Source organism: Setaria viridis, chromosome 3 (assembly GCF_005286985.2).
Source record: "Setaria viridis chromosome 3, Setaria_viridis_v4.0, whole genome shotgun sequence".
Taxonomy (NCBI): domain Eukaryota; kingdom Viridiplantae; phylum Streptophyta; class Magnoliopsida; order Poales; family Poaceae; genus Setaria; species Setaria viridis.
Window position 1 is genome coordinate 20,425,979 of NC_048265.2, and position 18,689 is coordinate 20,444,667.

Consider the following 18,689-nt stretch of genomic DNA (forward strand, 5'->3'; position numbering starts at 1 on the left):
GATACGGCGTTTCGCGGGTTTATTACTCCTGTATATCGCGGTGAGAGGTCAGAGAAGCATTAGCACCAGGCATTCAGAAAAGACTCGCTTTGCCTCGACTCGTCTCGCCGCCGCCGGCCGCCGTCGAGGGGAGCGGAGCAAGATGTTCTTCCACATCGTGCTGGAGCGGAACATGCAGCTCCACCCGCGGCACTTCGGGCCGCACCTCCGGGACAAGCTCGTCTCCAAGCTCATCAAGGACGTCGAGGGCACGTGCAGGTAGGGTTTCCCCTCCCCTCCCCCCTTCCCCTAAACCTAGCTATCTAGGGCTACGAGGAGGACGGCTTAGGGCGGTGCTGAGACGGCATGCGTGTTGCTCTCGCTCTTGTCTCGCAGCGGGCGCCACGGGTTTGTGGTGGCGATCACGGGGGTGGAGGACATCGGCAAGGGGCTCATCCGGGAGGGCACCGGCTACGTCACCTTCCCCGTGAAGTACCAGTGCGTCGTCTTCAGGCCCTTCAAGGGTGAGATCCTCGAGGCCGTCGTCACCATGGTCAATAAGGTGGGTTGTCTACTTGCATCCTTCCCTCCATTGCTCAGGGCTGTGCTTGCTTCGCTCAAATTTGGTGTGAATTGGTGTGCTGAGGTGCTAAGTGAATTAGTGTTGGAGGTGGTGACTGCAGGGCTGATTTAGTGGCTAAACTATCTTCGTTGTTGGTTCTGCAGATGGGCTTCTTCGCAGAGGCTGGGCCGGTGCAGATTTTTGTGTCGAATCATGTGAGTGATCTGCCTTGCTTGGTGCTGCTTTTGTAGTTAAAATTGTCCAAATAAGCTCCAGAACTTCTCTTCATGTTCATATTAGGCATTGCACCCTGTTTGGTTGCCTCGTAGGATCGAATTTTGTAGGAAGTTATTGATACTTCCTTAAAAAAATAACTGCTATGATATATGTTTGTAGGAAGTTACTGATGCTTCCTTAAAAAATAACAACTACTATGAGTCTATGATATATGTTTGCTAAATACATGAGTGCTTTTTACAGCCACAGGATACTTGCATATGCATCTTGTTAAATTAAACTGTTAGTCAATATTGTTTTCCTGAGTAATGCTCAGTCCCTGTGTGCTGTTCGACCACAATGCAGTTGATTCCTGACGATATGGAGTTCCAATCGGGTGATGTGCCAAACTACACAACTTCTGATGGATCGGTATGCTTCTGTCCTAAAAGTAGTAGTTATGAGTCTTCTCATCATCTGTAACCACTGCTGGCAAGTTATGTTTTTTAGGTTCATCAAGTTCGCAGTAAGTGGAGAATATTTTTCTGATGGATATTTTTTGGATAGTTGTTCTCTTATATGATAATTGTTTACTCTTGAGTATCAAGTGTTGTTAGTGCTGTCTTCGAAATAAAATTTCTTGTAATTTTTCTTTGATGGTACATCAATTCATACTTGCATTAATGAATTATGAAGATATTTTTATTTTAATAAAGAGTAGGTGTGAGTATTGAGCTATTGTTGTAAGATGAATTTTCTGTTCAAAGCTATTTGTTGTCATTTTCCTGTGCTCGTTGTGAGTTTCTTGTTTGTCTTTTCAGGTAAAAATTCAGAAGGAGAGTGAGGTGCGGCTGAAGATTATTGGTACTCGTGTTGATGCAACAGAAATTGTAAGTTCATTACTGTCTACATTTTTTACCATAAAAGCTCCAACTTCGATGTGCTCTGTAATTGTTCAGAATTTTGAGTAATAGAACCTTTAGATGACAACCATAAGTTACGCAATGCCACTGGATGATTGAGCAGGGGTGGAGCTTGGTTAAGACCAAAGTGGGCCATGGCCCCCTGCAGTTTGTGATTTCTTAAGACCTGTGCTTACCAAATGGCAACAACTTATGTTATTTGCTACATCTCCATGTTAAATAACACACTTGAATCTCCTGAAGCATACAACCTTGGCCAATATACATGGTCTAGTCTGTTTCTTGTGAGGACATATCTCTGGTGCTCTTTGCGTCTGGCCCCTCAGGAATTGGCCCAAGCATCACCACTTATTTCTTTCATTTTCATGTCTTGTTAAAATTATCAGAAATGTTAATTTAGGCATGCTTCCATGCTTTTTTTTTGGTCACATAAAAATGTAATGTTCTGCCTTGTAGCTTTAGTTTGTAGCCAACTAGGCCTTACATACTCCAGTCCTGTTTAGCACCATCCTAGAAACATGTGATGCCATGGCATTAGCATCTTTTCGTGACAAGATGTTTTGCTGTTTATCCCACGCTAAAAGCATATTAGACACCTGAAGCAAAAAAGGTAGTATTTTTTTATGAAACTTCATTGTGTAATAAGTTCCTGCTCTGTAGTGTCATTTTATCAGTTTGATGTTATACTTGTGCTATCTGACAGTTCAATCACTTCCACTGCAGTTTTGCATTGGCACAATAAAAGATGACTTTTTGGGTGTTATCAGTGATCCTGGTGCAGCAGTGTAAATGGTTCAAGGAACAAGATAGTACTCCAATGTTCTGAGTGTGATCAACTGAGACTTAAATGCAGTGTAGTGTTACAACAGGAAGGGTTGTACGGATATTTGAACCTGTATTGAGACAGATGTTAGAATTTCTCTTAACCGTAGTAAACTGTCCTCCCCACTGAAACTTTTTTCCTGACTGGCTTTGATGAATTGGGATTCACATCTTGCTTGTTGCAAATCACGTCAATGTTCTGAGGCATTTGTATCTTCAAATATCTTACCAATTATCATAACTTTGGTCAAGTACTATCTAACTGAAAGAATAATTCGATGCATGCAAAATTAGAGTAAACTTTCTTTTCATGTTACTAGTTTGGTATCACTGGCACTGGTTGGATAGTTGTTTGAAAGGTTTCTACAACAGAATGGAAAAGCATTGCTGAGGCAATTCCCTTTGACTAGCATTCACTCGGCATTTCCCATTTTGAAGTTAGGTTCAAATCTGACAACGCATCATTGAAACGTATTTACACAGCCATAGCCTTCCATGATCCGTTTGCTGCCTTGCAAAGGACGCATGTAATGTTGTGCCTAGTTGCCTACCAATGACTGGAATCGGATGTCAATCAAAAAATCGTTCCTGCCTTCCAAAGGATGCATGTTGTTGTGCCTACAAATGACTGGAATCAGATGGCAATAAAAATTGATCAGAAAAATGGGCATGGACATCTCATATTTGATATAGAGCACATAAACTTAACTCACCTGCTTGGAACATCGTGTTAGTGTAGCACTTTTGTACTGGTTTCGGATAGAGGGTAATAGGGTATATTTACACCTTGAACTCTAGCTTTTTGCTCAACAAATCCTGTTCTTTGTTTTCACAGAATTCAATGTGCTTCTTCAAGAAGGCCTACAATTGAAGTCGTTCAATCACATTTTGCGATAATAAGGAATGAAGTTCTCATGATAATTCCGATGCATTCCTGAAACAATGAAGTTGCTAATAAGTTAATATGTACCAGACCATATAAAAAAGATGGATAGATCATGAACAATTGAATTCCATTTTGTTACCATCAAACCAACTGATCAGAATAGGAAGCCAGGCCCATTAGAGCAAACAAGCAAAGCAATGAAAATAGATCCGCAAAGCCAAACGAAGATTCTCTAAGAAAGTAGATCTTGTGATTGCTTGGATCACCACGAAATCCTCGAGCTATCATTGCCTGGACAAATAGATAGAAATGAGTCGAAGCAATCCAATGCATCAGGATTATCATCCTATTATCACAAACATTACATCTAAAGCATATGCGACGTGGGCCAAGGCAAGTTGTATTTAAAGAAATTTCTAATAGACTGGTCAATATAGTATAATTAACTCACAGACATGTTCATCAAAATAATTTTTTGAGAACTGTGAAGGACCACATTATGTTCATTGTAACTCAAGTCGGTGACAGCAAAAAAGATAGAAAAAGACAAACCTTGGATATTTGTTCTGCGTGATCAAATATGTTTTTGAATATTCGCTGGATATAGTTGAAGAAAACTGCATGTTGCATGTAAAGGATATTTCAGTAACTCAGATACCATATAAAGCAATAATGGTAGCCCTAAGCATATGAAGATATCCTACAGAAACAGAAGGATTTGACATACTGCTGAAATTAGTTAGGGTATTCAACTAAGATGCATGCTTTGCAATTGCACCTTTACAGAAATCATCATCTTACAGTCTCAAATGAGGAACTATTTGGAAGTTGCAAAATTACAGTTTAGGCTGCTGCACTACAACTTCAGTCTTTAAACTAAGTGGGCATTTTGAGATGGCCCAAGTCGCCTTTAATTTTTGCGATGAAAGACATCTCATTCTTCCTTCAATCTTCTCACCAGAACAAATTAGGTGGACATAAATTATTCATTTCAATAATGACTGAAGCCAATTAGGTGACTTTGGGCTAAATGCTAATTTTGGATAATTTAGAACAATTTCAGGTACATTCATATGGATGAACAGAATATTTAATCAATCAGAAACTAGTTTTTCTTTTATTCCTCCTCCTGGCAAGCAGACAACATGCACTAATTGGTTCTGTGTTGGATTCTGGCTGTGATTGCCAATAAGTTCTTTTAAAGTCAATGGTTGCAAATGTAGAAAATACTTTTTCCACTAGATGTACGAAGTACTTACCATCTATAGTTTCCATAGCTGACAGCTTTTTCCAGTTTATCCGCCGTGCTACAATCGCCAGTGCTGAGTTGCGGACCTAGTTAAATGTTTGAATAAAATCATAATAAAAAGTTAGGTCTCAAGTAGTAGAGTATCGTTCTAGAGAGAAACAAAAGGTATAAACATTACTTTGACAGTTACAATATACTTGCCTCATCAAATACTAAATTAATGAACCTCAACGAAAGTAGTAGTGTAAGTATTATCTCAGGTACCGGTACACCAATGTGCTTCAATGGAATCATAAACCACCACAAAGCAGAAGCAAGCTGCTCAGGAGTGGTTGTTGTTAAGCAGAGACTAGCGCTTTGAAATATCTGCATGCAGACAGCACATTTGAGAGTATATTCTTAATAGTTCTTGATGACACCTACATCACTATTAATATTTAAAAAGAATGACAGACAGCGTGGTCTCCACTCAGGTTGTGGTTGTCAGCTGTATACAAAAAGCATAAGGCAGTCTTTACCAAAATATAGTTTGTATGTCAAATGGAGGACATACCACAAAGGAGAGGCTTGCCGATGTACTTGCTACTGATAGGCCTTTCCTTGTAAATTGGAGTGGTCCCAGTTTCATGATTGTGTAAGAATACCCACTTGTAGAGCAAGGAACGTTTGGTATGCCTAGAACAGAAGGGGGAGGAGTTCTTGTCTGAACTAATGAAGGCGCACCATCGGCACCAAATCCCAGCATTATGAATATGAATCCTGAAAGGAGAGCAACCCTTCCAAGTTGATCCTACAGAGTAAATATGATTTGGTTTACAGGTACAAGAAAGCAAATCTCCACAAGGATAGTTTGGATGTACAAGGCAGCAGATACTAAAGAAGCAAAATGGTAAATAGCATTGTCATAATCCTAGAAGCAAAAGTCGAAACTACATAGGAAAAATATCTAACATTGCGATCTTTTAATGTCATGGAACCAAAATTTCCTAAGAAATAAGGTGGACAGCTGAAACTGGTTAACTTAAAGCCCTAACCTTGTATCTTCATTTCACCTAACTAGGTGTAATTTCATGAAAACTTCATATGAAATATATCACAAATCATAAGCTGTAACTATTTACAGAAAACAACTATCATCATAAAGAAACTCCAAAACAATCAAAACCATAGTACACCAGCAAGCACAAGTAAAACTCTACAAATGCATTTCAAACTTGTCAGAACATCAAATTATACCTTCCAAACATGATTTGGCAAAATCCAAACTGAAAGAAGAGCCAGGAATGCAACCAAACCAAACCGCATATAAATGTTTGATCTGGCTGGTAGGACAACAAGGGCCAAGAGCCACACCTGCAGAAAGAAACATTTGCATTGTTTAATTGTAGTAGGAGGTCAGCAACCACGGCATCATTTGGTGTATCTTCAAACTTGGTTAAACTATGTTAATACAGAAAGGTGGCTAAAACAATGAAAACTGGTACAGTAACATGACGTGATGAAGTTTTAATCCACCAGGATAAGCAGGAACAGCATCATAGATTCTTCAGGTTAGTTGAGGAATGTTTCAAATAGCGCTAGGCACTAGGCAGAGCGTGGCTGATTGTTCATTTTGCCAGCAGCTAGAATAATGCCATGTTAAGTAGAGTAAGTTTGGCATATAAAAACAACAAATTTGACATTATCATGCATCCATGAGTTACATGGCCAGAGATCGATCGTCTTCCTCCATCTCTAATTTGTCCTCCTTCAAGTAAATATCAAGTCCTAAACCGCTCTAGGAGAAAAACACCTAGGTGCTAGGTAAGGCACCAAAGCACTGCTGCTCTGCCGAGGCGCCACCTTTGGAAACAGAGTATGAGGTATGTTCTATAGAAGTGTAGTATACTAGTGGTCTAAGACGCTGATTTTACTTATGATCTGAAATATAGAGGGTAACAACTCCTTGAAGCATTCACTTGAGTGCATTCACTGTAAAGTAATGAACTTAAACCCAATGATTTACAGTTGAAAAAAAAATGCCGTGTTTGAGGATTACTTTGTTCTACAGATAAGACACAAAACACAGTTTGATCAAGTATATACGAGCACTTCTAACTTTAGAGGCATAATGGATGGCTCTATTGATTAGAAAGATTCAGGACAAACTCCGCAATGCAGTAATGAAAGGCAAGAAAAAGGAGAAAAGAAAGTTAAGAAAAAAGGTACTTGCAATAGCCCTGCATATAGCTTCTCAACTGGATAATTTTAGATCTAGGTCGCTGTAAAATGCATTGACATAACAAAGGAACTCTCTCGAAACATAATGCTAGAAACTCATGCAAAGCCATTACGACTTTCAGTAAGGAACTACAGCTTCTTCAGATGTTCTATTTGATAATTCTCCAAATACTAAAGCACTATCAATGGACGGCCTTTACACAGGCTATCATGCCTCTCCCAGTATTTTTTCTGACAGAATCTATTTTGTTTTCAGGTGGACAGAATCTCTTTGTGAACCTGCCAGTTGCTAAAGTCACAGCAGCTGGACTGCTGGAGAATAACATGTGTGTTTATTATCTGTGCAATGTCATTTGAATTCATGTCTGATTACTAGGGATATACAGTCATGTGAAAGGATACAATAAAATTAACAGAATAACTATGACTAGATACCACTAGAATTACTACTTGAGGGTAGGAAAATAAGTTAACAATCATTAGTTATGCAGTTGATCAGAAGGAATAGAGGAGCTGCTGAGCGAGCAGGGAATGCTCACCCTCCCTCCGTTCCCAATTCATTTACTCGTTCATCATCGAATCCCAGTCTATAGCATCGGTATAACGCTACACGGACCGACAGAGACAGAGAGGGACACACTCGCATTCCATTTCTCGTTCCACACTCGCGGTGACATTCCCACAAGCACCTCCCGTGCACCCTCCGCGCCTGCGCCTACCGGAGAAGCAATCCAAAACGCGCGGCGAGGAAGAGCCGGGTCGCACGTACCAGCTTGACGCGCGGGTCGACGGAGTGGAGGAAGGTGCGCGGTTTGTCGACGAACTGGCAAACGGGCGTGGCCGCGGCGCCGGAGATGAGCCTGAGCACCTGCTCCGGGCCCGCCCCCGCCCCGCCGGCCGCCGCGCGGGGGATCCACTCCGCCCACTTGGCCGCTGCGGACGCCGCGGCGCTGCCCCCGCCCGAGGACGAGGGACCCGCGGGCGCCGGGGACGACGCGGAGCAGACGAGCAGGGCGAGTCGGCTACCCCTCCTCCGTGCCCCGGGTTTCGCCGGGAGGTGGAGCCAGCTGGGCGCGGCCTTCGCCGCGGGGGGAGGGAGGGCGAGCGAGTGGAGAGGGCGGAGGTGCACGGCGGCGGCCATCGTCGGATGGGGCGTGGGCGGCTCGAGCGGCCTGGACCTCGGCCACGACTGAGGCAATTTACCCGTTTTGCCCACCCATTTTGGTTTTCTGCTCGAAGGCTGGTGGGAATTGGGAAAGGACGGCGTTTGATTCCTCGAGTAATTCAAAATTTTTAACTGCAGTGATTCAATGAAAACAAAAAAATTTAACTGGAAAAATACATTTCGTTCATCATCGAAAAACTTGCAAAATTTCAAGGGAAAAAACAACAGTAACAAGGCTTGTTTGGATACAGAGTGCTAAAGACTAAACTTTAGCACCCCACTTTTAGCTAAAAAACAACAGTAACAAGGCAATTGGGTATCCAAACAAGTGTGCTAAAAGTAGTGTGCTAAAGTTTAGCACACACTTTTTTATTAGTGCTAATAGTGCTAAAAGTGATCTCCTCTCCATTTTTTCCCACCATTACCCCCTCTCTCTCTCCTCCGCTGCAATTTAAGAGGAGTAAATGAGGCACAATGTTATCATTTCCCACCAAAGAGTGCTAAACCACTTGCTATCCAGTCAAAAGTATTTTTTTAATAATAGAAAGAGCTCCGTCTTCATCAGATGTTGTAAAAGGAATCAGCTTTGATTATTACAAATTGTAACTCATGGGAATGGGATGCTTAATTGTATAAAGATCTCGTCAGATGTCAACCCATGCCTGAAATCCATTTCAATTTTACTCGCAGACTTCCATGGAAAGGACACCCGATCGTTCAATTCACCATGAGACCACCACTTTACAAACGAATAAACACACGAATTTTAAGCACCCAGAAGCACAAACGGCACACGTGTGCCGCCACACATCGATCACGCGCGCACCCACACAGACCGCCAATCACTGCCAAGATGAGACATGGTCGTTGCCGCCTCAGTCACGCTATCAAACCCTGCCGCCGATGGGGGTCGCGACGATGGCCTCGTGCGCGCCGGCGTGGAGCGACCCGGCGCAGAGGAGCTGCGTCCCGGACAGGATGATGGTGAACGCCTCCAAAGTTCTCTGCAGAGCACAGAGAGGTAGGCACATATAACTATGCAAGAGAGGAGCAGAGGACACAGAACAAATAAAAGGCCCTTGGATCCGTGCGTTACCAGGCTCGCGGGCCTCCAGCTGATGCTGATCTCCTTGCAGGCCAGCCCCATGGCGAGGAGGGTGAGGGTCCAGGTGACGAGCGCGGATGCGGCGGCGGACATCATGTTGGCCGGGAACCCCTGGCTGACATCGTGCAGGCCGGTGAGCGACGTGGAGATGCCGACGACGCCCGTGATGAGCGCGAAGATGACGAAGAACCCCGTCGCCAGGTTGCCGATCGGGAAGTAGATCGGAAACAGGCGCACCGGCGGCGATGCGCCCTGCACTGGAACACCCACGGGGACAAACAACAGATTCAACATGGATGCGGCCACGTACGCTTTTTTTAAAAGAAAAATCTCAGAGACAATTTGCATTGAGAGCTGGAGGAGGCTTAGTACGTGAGTTCATGCTCTCGTCGATGCTGTAGTTGATGGCCCAGCCGGCGATGGCCGCGACGACGACGTACATAATGAGGTTGAGGAACAGGAGGGCGGACGCCATGGATCGCTGGGCGCTCGACGCCATGCTAGCTGCTTCTCGCTCGGCGCTGGCGGAGATCGGCCGGAGAGGGGGATTAAGCCGTGCGCGTGCGTGTCGCTGTTGTGCTTGTGGTGCGTGAAGGCGTCAGAGCGGCCGGTATATATGCGCGCCGGAGAGAAGGATGATGAGCTGCGTTTGGGGGCTCTCCGTTTCTTTGGCTGAAAGGTAAGATCGGCGCCAAAGCAAGGCAGAGAATCAGAGATGTTCTTGAGTTTTGCTTTGCGAGGAAGCCAGGCGCCATTCCTTGCTGCCGTCTGGAGAGTTGGAGGCTGGAGCCCGTTGCTTTTGCTCAGTGCAAGGAAGGGATCCCGCCGCAGGGGAGCGAGCAGATTCGTCGGCCGGGCAGGTGCAACCAATCAGCCGAAAAGGATTATCCACGTAGAAAAAAGATTTAATTTGTACTTATAATCTGCAGTTTACCGCTATACCAAAATCCGTTGTAGTCTAGCTGGTTACCGAGAGACTCGGTTCGAATCCCGGCAAAGGATTTTTTTTTCTTTTTAGCCTTTTCTTTTATGTTTTAAATTTTGTCTTGTGTGGACGTGAAGGAATGCGTGGAGGAATGTGTTGTGGCTGGGCATGCTCAGCGGCCTAAGCTGTGAGACATGAAGCATAATGACGTTGATAATCCGAGAATAAGCAGTTCACGGAGCTACACGATCAGCAGAGAGGCTTATTCCTAGACCCCTGCACTTTGCTGGAAGCTCTCAGCCTCAGTCCTTTCCAGATGCTGCTGAACCAGCGGACCATGAACGGCATCTGAATCATTTAGTGCCAAAATTGTATAACCCCTAACATTATCTACCCCACAGTCTGTAGAGATTAAGAGACGAGCTCACCGCCTTGAATTAACCTCATAAGCGTCTAGTGGAACCAGTAAGACCAAACATGTTATTTGTTTTACTTAGCAAGAATTCCAAAGCGAAGAACCTCATAAAGTTATTTACACATGTTGTTCTTGGCAAAAAGAAGAAGAAGAAGATGCGGTAGTGACATTGACGCCAAGAAAATGTTGAAGGACCATAGTTGCTCACAGAAAATTCAGAATGTAATTGAAAGTTAGAGACCATAGTATAGGTGAGTATAACTTGAAAGTTCAGAATGTAATTGAAAATTAGGTGAGTAACTTCTTGTAAAGATCATATGGTCGATAAAAAAAATAACATAGGCACAATGGGTGGGTGTGTATAGTATATATGAATAGAGAGGAATGGGCTTGGATGCATCTAAGAAAGTTGGTGAACCAATGAAACCAAGTGTGTAGAGCTTGTTTTAAATTGTTTAGAGATTTGTTGTTCTTGAAAACATGGGATGGGTGAGAAGAGCGCACAAATCTCGATGCCATTTCGGAGAGTTTACTACGTAAAAATGTGTTCTTGACATGCAATTAGTGGATGGACCAATGTGCTGAGGTGGTAATACATACTCACGAAAATGTCAAATCATGGCAGGCTTGATGAAAGGGGTTGAAAGTCTCTTCATAAGTGACATCGTGTTGTTGTGATGAGCCACAAACCACCCAATGAGCTTTGTAGTAGGACAGCACAGCCAGGGTTCAATTTGTGGTAGCAGATCTATTTTCCATACTTCCTGCAAACCAGACACATTAAGGGGGTGTTTGGTTCCTCCCCTAAAGTTTAGCTCCTGTCACATTGAATGTTTAGATACTAATTAGAAGTATTAAATATAGACTATTTACAAAACCCACTTCACAGATGGAGGTTAAACGGCGAGACGAATCTATTAAGCCTAATTAGTCCATGATTTGACAATATGCTGCTACAGTAATCATTTGCTAATTATGGATTAATTAGGCTTAATAGATTCATCTCGCCGTATAGCCTCCATCTGTGCAATTAGTTTTATAATTAAGTCATATTTAGTCCTCCTAATTAGTCTTCAAATATTCGATGTGACACGGACTAAACTTTAGCTCGAGGAACCAAACACCGCCTAAGTTTTTTTTCATCAAAGCACTAAATTCTCCTAAATAATCATTGTACTGGTTGGGTCCTTGAGAGCTGCATGGTAATCAGGGCATCCTGATTCTAAGACCTACCCTTTTTAGTCTCCCCTGCCATGAGTGACACCACTTACGTTGTTGCCGACACCATGCGACTACCCTCACCTTGGCGATTGTTGTATGCTGTCTCCACCTCTATTTCTCAAGATACCCATACTACCAGCAACAAATCCCTAGCTAGCACCTCCTACTATTGATATGTTATCCCACAACTATTTTCCGTGGCGCAATCTTTCCCTGCTGGTACTGTCCTCGGTTGCTACAAGTTACGCTCCCACGTCGATGGCAGTGATCCCCACCCTAACAATCACCTCTGGGTGTAGCATGATCTCACCTTTCTCATGTGGCTTTCCACCACATGCACACTCTGAATTCTATTAACATAGTCATGGCGAAGAACTCAATAGCTGCCTATGCTGTGTGGTCCAAACTTCAAGTGGTGTTCTTCGAGACTGCGACTACTATATCACCGCCTTCAACATTTGAGAGGAGGTTGAAGCGGCCAGCACCTCAAGGGAAAAGGATGCGCCGTCGACCAATTTTGTAGCTTGTGGGGATGCATGTCAAGAGTGAAGGGCACTAGCTGTTGGAGTTTTATATCAGCAACCTATGGAGGGGGTATCCGAGTACCCCGTCGGTAGTAGATTGGTTGGTGGGGAATCGTCGGACCTGAAACTTGAAGGTAAAAGCGAGGACACAAGACACGGATTTATACAGATTCGGACCGTCTGAGTAGCGTAATACCCTACGTCCTGTTTGGGATGTTGTATATTGCACCCTACGCTTGGGTGTTGAGGTATGAGGATTTGGTCCTTTGTTGTCCCTAAGCTGCCGATCAAGGTACCCCTGCCCTCCTTAATATACTCCAGGAGGCGGGATTACTAGTCGGTTACAAGGAGAAGTCCTAGTAGGATTACATGGTATGAGTCCTAGTAGGATTACAGAGGAATCCTAGTAGGAGTCTGCTTTCTTCCTTCCTTGCGGGTACTGGGGATCTATCCCGGATAAGCCCCCGAGAGCTTCATAGTCGAATGCAGCAGTCTTCGAGTACTTTTAAGATCCTCGTTGAGTAGTTCTGATGCTCTTCGAGTACTTTGTCTGGCTGAATCTTCAAAATTCCTCAAAGCTGTCATGAGGCTATGGTGTGCTCAAGCCTTGATCATCTTGATATTGTTATCTTCATATATGGAGGGCGGCAAAAGTTGCACTCGAGTAGCTCCCGAGCCTTAGGTTGAATCGAAGAATCAGGCTGAGAGTCAATAAAATCTGGAATCTTTTTTTTCGTCTTGAAAAAATTAACTGTTGGGTGTAGTTTATCAGCCCCCGAGCCTTAGATTGATTGAATAATCAATTCAAGGATCTTGAATCTTCACATAAGTCATCATCCAAGTAGTTTTGCGGCGTCCAACCCCCGAGCTTATGTGCCAGGTGAGCCGGAGGAGCCACGTCGAGTACTTATTGGCACTTAGCCCCCGAGCTTGGAAGCTAGCTGAGCCATTGGAGATATTCCGAGTAGTAATTGACGCTTAACCCCCGAGCCTAAGAGCTAGCGGAGCCACTGGAAGTATTTCCAAGTAGTAATTGGCACTTAGCCCCCAAGTTTGGGAACTAGATGTGCCTTTGGAGGTACGCTTGACCTGAAAGAAAAGATGCATACATTACGTAGCATATTTGTAGAATATTGAAAACTGCTGAAATTTATTCAGTGATCAATATAATGTAAATGTTGCGTGTCATGCTCTTGTTTCGGCCATATTTCTCTCGAGTAGTTAGCCTGTTATGTTTAGGCTCTCAATCTCTGGTTAGGCGTAGCCACTGAGTGGCGAGATTTTTGTCTCTTGTATGCGTACGGGCACTGCCGTTTGCACAGCTGAGATCTTTATCTCGTGTATGTGTGCTAGCATTTAGGCATGACAGTTGATCCGAGGCTTTCACGAATTAAGGTATGTTCTACTTGAGAAGATCAGTGACCTTAAGAGAAGACAAAAATGAGACTGTGCGACTGTGCGTAAGAGTTTGCTGCCCTCCAACAAGTAGAGCGCGTGTTGTGCGTATAAGATTTGTGCCTCCTTAGGGTGTAGCCGTTGTAAGCCTTCAGTATTTAGTGCATCAAATCTGTGGCTATTGCCTCCAAAATTCGATGTACCAAACCCGTGACGGTGCCTCCAAAACTTAGTGCATCAAACCCGTAGCCGTAGCCTCCGTAATTTGGTGTACCAAGCTTGTGGCTGTCAGTCAATATATCCTAAGAATAGTTGGCAAAGTGTAGCTCTATAGGGTGATTCCCGTTCAATAGGCGTACATAAATAAGTAGTCGGCGTGTCGCCCTGCATGCAGAAAACAAGCCAGAGAAAAAATAATTATTAAAAAAGTGACCTAGCTTGATTTGTAGGCGATTTATGCCGAATCCGTGGCGGTCATCGATGAAGCCACGACGGTTTATTGATGAAGCCGACTAGTCGGAGTCGATTTCGACTAGTTATCGGTCACGTGGAATCCGCCCTCAACTAGTTTTCTAGTCGAGACGAGTAGTCAAAGTAGTCCGTTCTCAACTAATTTTCTAGTCGAGATGAGTAGTCGAAGTAGACCGTCCTCAACTAGTTTTCTAGTTGAGACGATTGGTCGAAGTAGTCGACGGTGTGAAGTCTGCCCCGACTAGTTTTCTAGTCGAGATGAGTAGTTGAGGTGAAGCCGGCTAGTCGGAGTCGATCCCGACTAGTTATTGATGGTGCAAGGCTTGTTCTGACTAGTTTCTAGTTGAGACGAATAGTTTTTCCGGCGTGTTGGTGAACTTCACGACGTAGTCGAAGTAGTCGTTGGTACTTTGGCGGTGTAGTGCATGCTTGATGGAATCGTCTTCTGGTAATGCACGTAGCTGGTTTGCAGCAAATTGAATTCCCAGCCGCACATGGTAAGCAGCCCGATGCCCTGGAGCTTTGCCCCGGTCCGTGCGCGAGATGATTGCTTTGATTTTACGACCATTGAAATTGACGTGGGCAGGACAACTTTTCACGGATGAGGTCACCGACTGCTACTTGACTTCGGAATCTGATCGCGTCAGGAATTGGCTGGAATCCGATCGTCAGATAACCTTGCTGCCAAGTAAATACGGAGTTGTACTCCGCCTTGGACTCGACGGAGGAACGTGTTGAGTCACCGTTCTTGCACCAAATAGATTGATTTTGATGATGTGATCCTTCGAGCTCGCCCGATGATCTCGACGATCACCCCTATCTGGCATCCTAGATGTCGGAGTTTTATACCGACAACTTACCGATGGGGTACCCGAGGTAGTAGATTGGTTGGTGGAAAATCGCCGGACCTGGAACTTGAAGGTAAAAGTGAGGACACAAGACATGGATTTATACAGGTTCGGACCGCCTGAGTAGCGTAATTCCCTACGTCCTGTTTGGGGTGTTGTATATTGCGCCCTGCGCTTGGGTGTTGAGGTATGAGGATTTGGTCCTCTGTTGTCCCTAAGCTGCCGATCTAGGTACCCCTGCCCTTCTTTATATACTCCAAGGGGCGGGATTACTAGTCGTTTACTAGGAGGAGTCCTAGTAGGATTACATGATATGAGTCCTAGTAGGATTACAGAGGAATATAGTCCGCCTTCTTCCTTTCTTGCGGGTACTGGGATCTATCCCCGATACTAGGGATTTGATGTTAATGCTATGGGCATCTTTAGAAAGACATGTGGAGATAGAGGCCTCAATGGCTGCAGCAATGGCAGCTTCCAAGGTAAGGTCACCTACAGTAGCATCAGTGATGGAGTAAGTGGTGTCACTAGAGGAGCAAAAAGAAAAGGATAGATCTTAGAATCTGGTTGCTCTAATTGCCATGTGAATGTGTAAAGCAACCATGCATTCCATTGATTTACATGAGGCTATAAATAGGCAGCACAAGGTTATTGGAGCGGTGAGGAGAGCCATAAGCTAAACATGACAAGTGTACACATATTACAGGTTAGGTCCAGTGAATGCGGAGCGGGGAGTGCTAGGGACTCGGTCAAGAAGTCGAGGTCATTATTGGCGATGGAACAAGTCTTGGCTTTTTTAGAATGTGGGATGAACATTTTTCGTTTAGAAGTTAAGATAAACCTTTTACTAGAGGGACGCGGCTCTAGCCTCTCGGCTATATTGGCTAATTGGCACTAGTGTTACAAAGGGACAAGCCGTGCAGTACTAAGCAGATGGAGAAGAGACATTTGTTTGGTGCACTTGTCTTCCACAATTGTTAATTTGGATCCTAAAAGTGCCGTGTGGCTAAGGAAGAAAGCCTCGTATGTGCTTAGACAAGAGTCGAGAAGAAGGTGACCTTTTAACATACAAACCTATTGGGTGGTGACGTGCTGTTATTGAGCCCGATCTTTAAATTTGATAGGCTAAATTAAAATCCTTTACCACCCCTACTCAGAGGTGGATCGGAGGTACACCACAAGATGGCGAGAATCATGATCGTTAGGTCACCTTTCAAATATGATGTGGAGTGGCATTTTTCTTACACACAAGAATGCCACATTTTTCATCAGTGGTGTTTGAAGATGTGTAATCGTACGTGTTCATGTTCCTCGGAAAATTTTCATCATGAACTCCACGAGACCAAATTCACATTCTAATATGTATGTATTAACTGAATCAAGCAAACAGTTCTGCACGTCCAGCATTGACCCTGATGTTCACAAACATATGAAAATTACACGGTTCTTTGCAAAGAAAAACACATGATCGCCGGAGGTGTACTCCGGCGGCAGCGGGGCACATCACACATCTACTGCGCCGAGGACCTGAGGACGCCGTCGAACGGCGCCTGGCCGGCGCAGTCCAGGTCGGGCCCGTAGCTGACGCCGAGGACGTCGCAGTAGCGCTTGTAGAACGCGACGCGGCCGCTGCCGGCGGCGCACTGCAGCCCGCCGGTGAGGATGCTCGTGGTCAGCCCGAAGCCCGGCCTGCGTCCGGCCGCGCGGTCCGCGGGCGTCGGGGCCCACTGCCCCGTGGCGACGGCGTGGCACGACGGCTCGGTCGGCGCGCGCGGGGTCATCCACAGCCACAGTGCCGTCTTGAACGCCACGACGGCGTCGGCCGTGAGCATGTCCCGGTTGCTCAGCAGGTCGGCGGCGATGGCCTCCCCGGCCGGCCCGTAGTTGTAGTTGCTGAAATAGATCAGAGCTTCAGATTAGCAAATTGTTCAGTATCTTTACAACTTGGGTAATTTGCTAATTGCTCATCACGTTCAAATTTCAACACAGAGAGGGGATCGGAGGCTTCATTGATTTCTTACTAGGAGATCTGCATGGGCCCGCGTGCATGGTACGTCGTGTTCGATGAGCAAGGCCACCGCGCGCTCGGCACGCAGTGCGTCTGACGTGGCGCCCTTCACCTCCTTGTAGCAGTAGCCCCAGGAAAACGGCCCACCTGCACGTCGCACATACGGAGTAGCGAGTAGAACATCAACTTACACGCTGCGATCGACCACCGTATAAAAAATGATCGTTTTATTCGCGTGCCATGTGTACCAGAGGTCTCGTGGGAGGTGTGCGCCAGGAACGCGGCGACCTCCCACTTGCGCGCGGCGGCGCCGCCCGTGGCGCCGAAGGCCGGGAACGCGCGCGCCGCGGCGACGAAGGCGTCGTAGGTGTAGAAGCCGCGCCCGGGGCACGCGGCGTCGTCGCGGTGCGGCAGCATCCGGTCGAAGAGCTCCCGGGTCAGCACGGACGCCACGCCGGCGGCGCACTGGCCCTGGCAGCCGGCGCCGCAGTGGTCGCCGCCGAGGCCGCAGTAGCCGTACCGGCTGCAGCAGAGGCCGTGGGGGCACGCCGCGCCGCCGGCCTGCGCGCCGCACCGGCGCGGCTTCGCGGGGGCCGCGCCGCCGCCGTGGGCGCACTGGCTCTGGCAGCCGGCGCCGCAGTGGTCGCAGCTGCGGCCGCAGTAGCCGTACTTACTGCAGCAGAGGTTGTTGGGGCACAGCGCGCCTCCGGCCTGCGCGCCGCGCCGCCGCCGTGGGCGCACTGGCTGTGGCAGCCGGTGCCGCAGTGGTCGCAGCTGCGGCCGCAGTAGCCGTACTTACTGCAGCAGAGGTTGTTGGGGCACAGCGCGCCTCCGGCCTGCGCGCCGCACCGCTGGGCGTGCGCGGGCGCCGCGGCGTAGGCGAGGGCCAGAACGGCCAGCGCCAGGGCGGCCGTCATGGCCTTCGGGTTGGCAGCGCTCGCCCGAGACGACAACCATGGCGATTTCTGAATCTTTGGATCAGTTGTTGTGTGGCGATCGAGGTTTAGGATCGCAAGGACAATTTATACAGAGAACGCGAACGCGATGCCCATGCAGTGATGGAGCGTGAATCGCAACCGAGTGGAGCAGCTCGATCAAGGGTGGAACGGGTGAATGATTTCCGCAACTGCTTCATCTCTAGTATACTAAATGACCAGTTTTAGTGCTCAGTTTGCGCAGCCAAAATTTATAACTCCAACAGATTATTAGCGACCGAAATGCTGAGCAAGTGAGCATCTGAGGATGAAGCCTGACACACTGCTACATGTTACGGAGTAGATCTAAGCTCCTGGACAACACAATACTGCCCGTTGAGCTGACACGACTGCATGACCAAGACCACAAAGTGCTGCCGCACTGACGTGCAGTTATTCAGATTCAGCCGCCGCTGTTGATTCCTAATGCCTGACGCCAGGGAGCTGGATGAGCTTCTTATTCTCGGCGGATACAATACAACTGGAGACGTGTGCCTAGACGATCCCTGCAGCTAACTGGAAGCTCTCAGGCCGCAGTGCTCCCTTGACGGAGGTGATTATGTAGCATTTTCCTTTCAATTTCAAAATGTGAAGGTTTCAGTTGAAAACTCTGAAACCAAGGACTTCGTTCCGAATAAAATCCTTCAATGACAAAACTCTGAATAAACACAGTTTCTACCATTTTGAAATAAGTTCCCAGAAGCCCAAAGGACCAACACAACTCACAACTCGTGCGTTTTCGGTTAAAAGCAACTCAAAAACACGGGGGCTCGCGACTTTATGT

At 46.2% G+C, this 18,689-nt stretch overlaps 3 protein-coding genes and 1 pseudogene across 4 annotated transcripts; 1 reads left to right on the plus strand and 3 right to left on the minus strand.

Moving 5' to 3' along the window:
* Window positions 1-41: 41 nt before the first annotated feature.
* Window positions 42-2,688, plus strand: LOC117847979 (DNA-directed RNA polymerase II subunit RPB7). Its single transcript, XM_034729290.2, has 6 exons — window positions 42-258; window positions 376-541; window positions 706-756; window positions 1,124-1,189; window positions 1,579-1,647; window positions 2,404-2,688. The coding sequence occupies exons 1-6, from the start codon at window positions 143-145 to the stop codon at window positions 2,467-2,469; spliced, it is 534 nt and encodes a 177-aa protein (XP_034585181.1). The 5' UTR covers window positions 42-142; the 3' UTR covers window positions 2,470-2,688.
* A 104-nt stretch (window positions 2,689-2,792) lies between these two features.
* Window positions 2,793-8,054, minus strand: LOC117847977 (protein ABCI12, chloroplastic). Of its 2 annotated transcripts, none has more exons than XM_034729288.2 (9): window positions 7,627-8,054; window positions 5,874-5,990; window positions 5,191-5,427; window positions 4,839-5,003; window positions 4,648-4,723; window positions 3,941-4,005; window positions 3,528-3,679; window positions 3,216-3,436; window positions 2,793-3,120 (listed from the first exon to the last, which is right to left on the minus strand). In XM_034729288.2, exons 1-7 carry the CDS (start codon window positions 7,996-7,998, stop codon window positions 3,530-3,532), a joined length of 1,182 nt encoding a protein of 393 aa, XP_034585179.1. In that variant the 5' UTR covers window positions 7,999-8,054; the 3' UTR covers window positions 2,793-3,120; window positions 3,216-3,436; window positions 3,528-3,529. The 2 variants fall into 2 exon arrangements, with proteins under 2 accessions (XP_034585179.1, XP_034585178.1); XM_034729287.2 differs by having other exon boundaries at window positions 2,793-3,130.
* Window positions 8,055-8,650: 596 nt separating this feature from the next.
* On the minus strand, window positions 8,651-9,822 carry LOC117847980 (membrane protein PM19L). Its single transcript, XM_034729291.2, has 3 exons — window positions 9,500-9,822; window positions 9,119-9,384; window positions 8,651-9,026 (listed from the first exon to the last, which is right to left on the minus strand). Exons 1-3 carry the CDS (start codon window positions 9,624-9,626, stop codon window positions 8,910-8,912), a joined length of 510 nt encoding a protein of 169 aa, XP_034585182.1. The 5' UTR covers window positions 9,627-9,822; the 3' UTR covers window positions 8,651-8,909.
* A 6,448-nt stretch (window positions 9,823-16,270) lies between these two features.
* LOC117848656 (chitinase 7-like) lies at window positions 16,271-18,640 on the minus strand (annotated as a pseudogene).
* Window positions 18,641-18,689: the final 49 nt, after the last annotated feature.

Coding starts and splice junctions, on each gene's coding strand:
- LOC117847977 (XM_034729288.2), bottom strand. CDS start 7,998: ATGGCCGCCGCCGTGCACCTCCGCCCTCTCCACTCGCTCGCCCTCCCT. Junction 5,004..5,190: donor CGGCAAGCCTCTCCTTTGTG/GTATGTCCTCCA, acceptor GTCTGCATGCAG/ATATTTCAAAGCGCTAGTCT. Junction 4,724..4,838: donor TTAATTTAGTATTTGATGAG/GCAAGTATATTG, acceptor ACATTTAACTAG/GTCCGCAACTCAGCACTGGC.
- LOC117847979 (XM_034729290.2), top strand. CDS start 143: ATGTTCTTCCACATCGTGCTGGAGCGGAACATGCAGCTCCACCCGCGG. Junction 259..375: donor GACGTCGAGGGCACGTGCAG/GTAGGGTTTCCC, acceptor CTTGTCTCGCAG/CGGGCGCCACGGGTTTGTGG. Junction 542..705: donor TCGTCACCATGGTCAATAAG/GTGGGTTGTCTA, acceptor TTGGTTCTGCAG/ATGGGCTTCTTCGCAGAGGC.
- LOC117847980 (XM_034729291.2), bottom strand. CDS start 9,626: ATGGCGTCGAGCGCCCAGCGATCCATGGCGTCCGCCCTCCTGTTCCTC. Junction 9,385..9,499: donor CGACGAGAGCATGAACTCAC/GTACTAAGCCTC, acceptor TGGGTGTTCCAG/TGCAGGGCGCATCGCCGCCG. Junction 9,027..9,118: donor GCTGGAGGCCCGCGAGCCTG/GTAACGCACGGA, acceptor TGTGCTCTGCAG/AGAACTTTGGAGGCGTTCAC.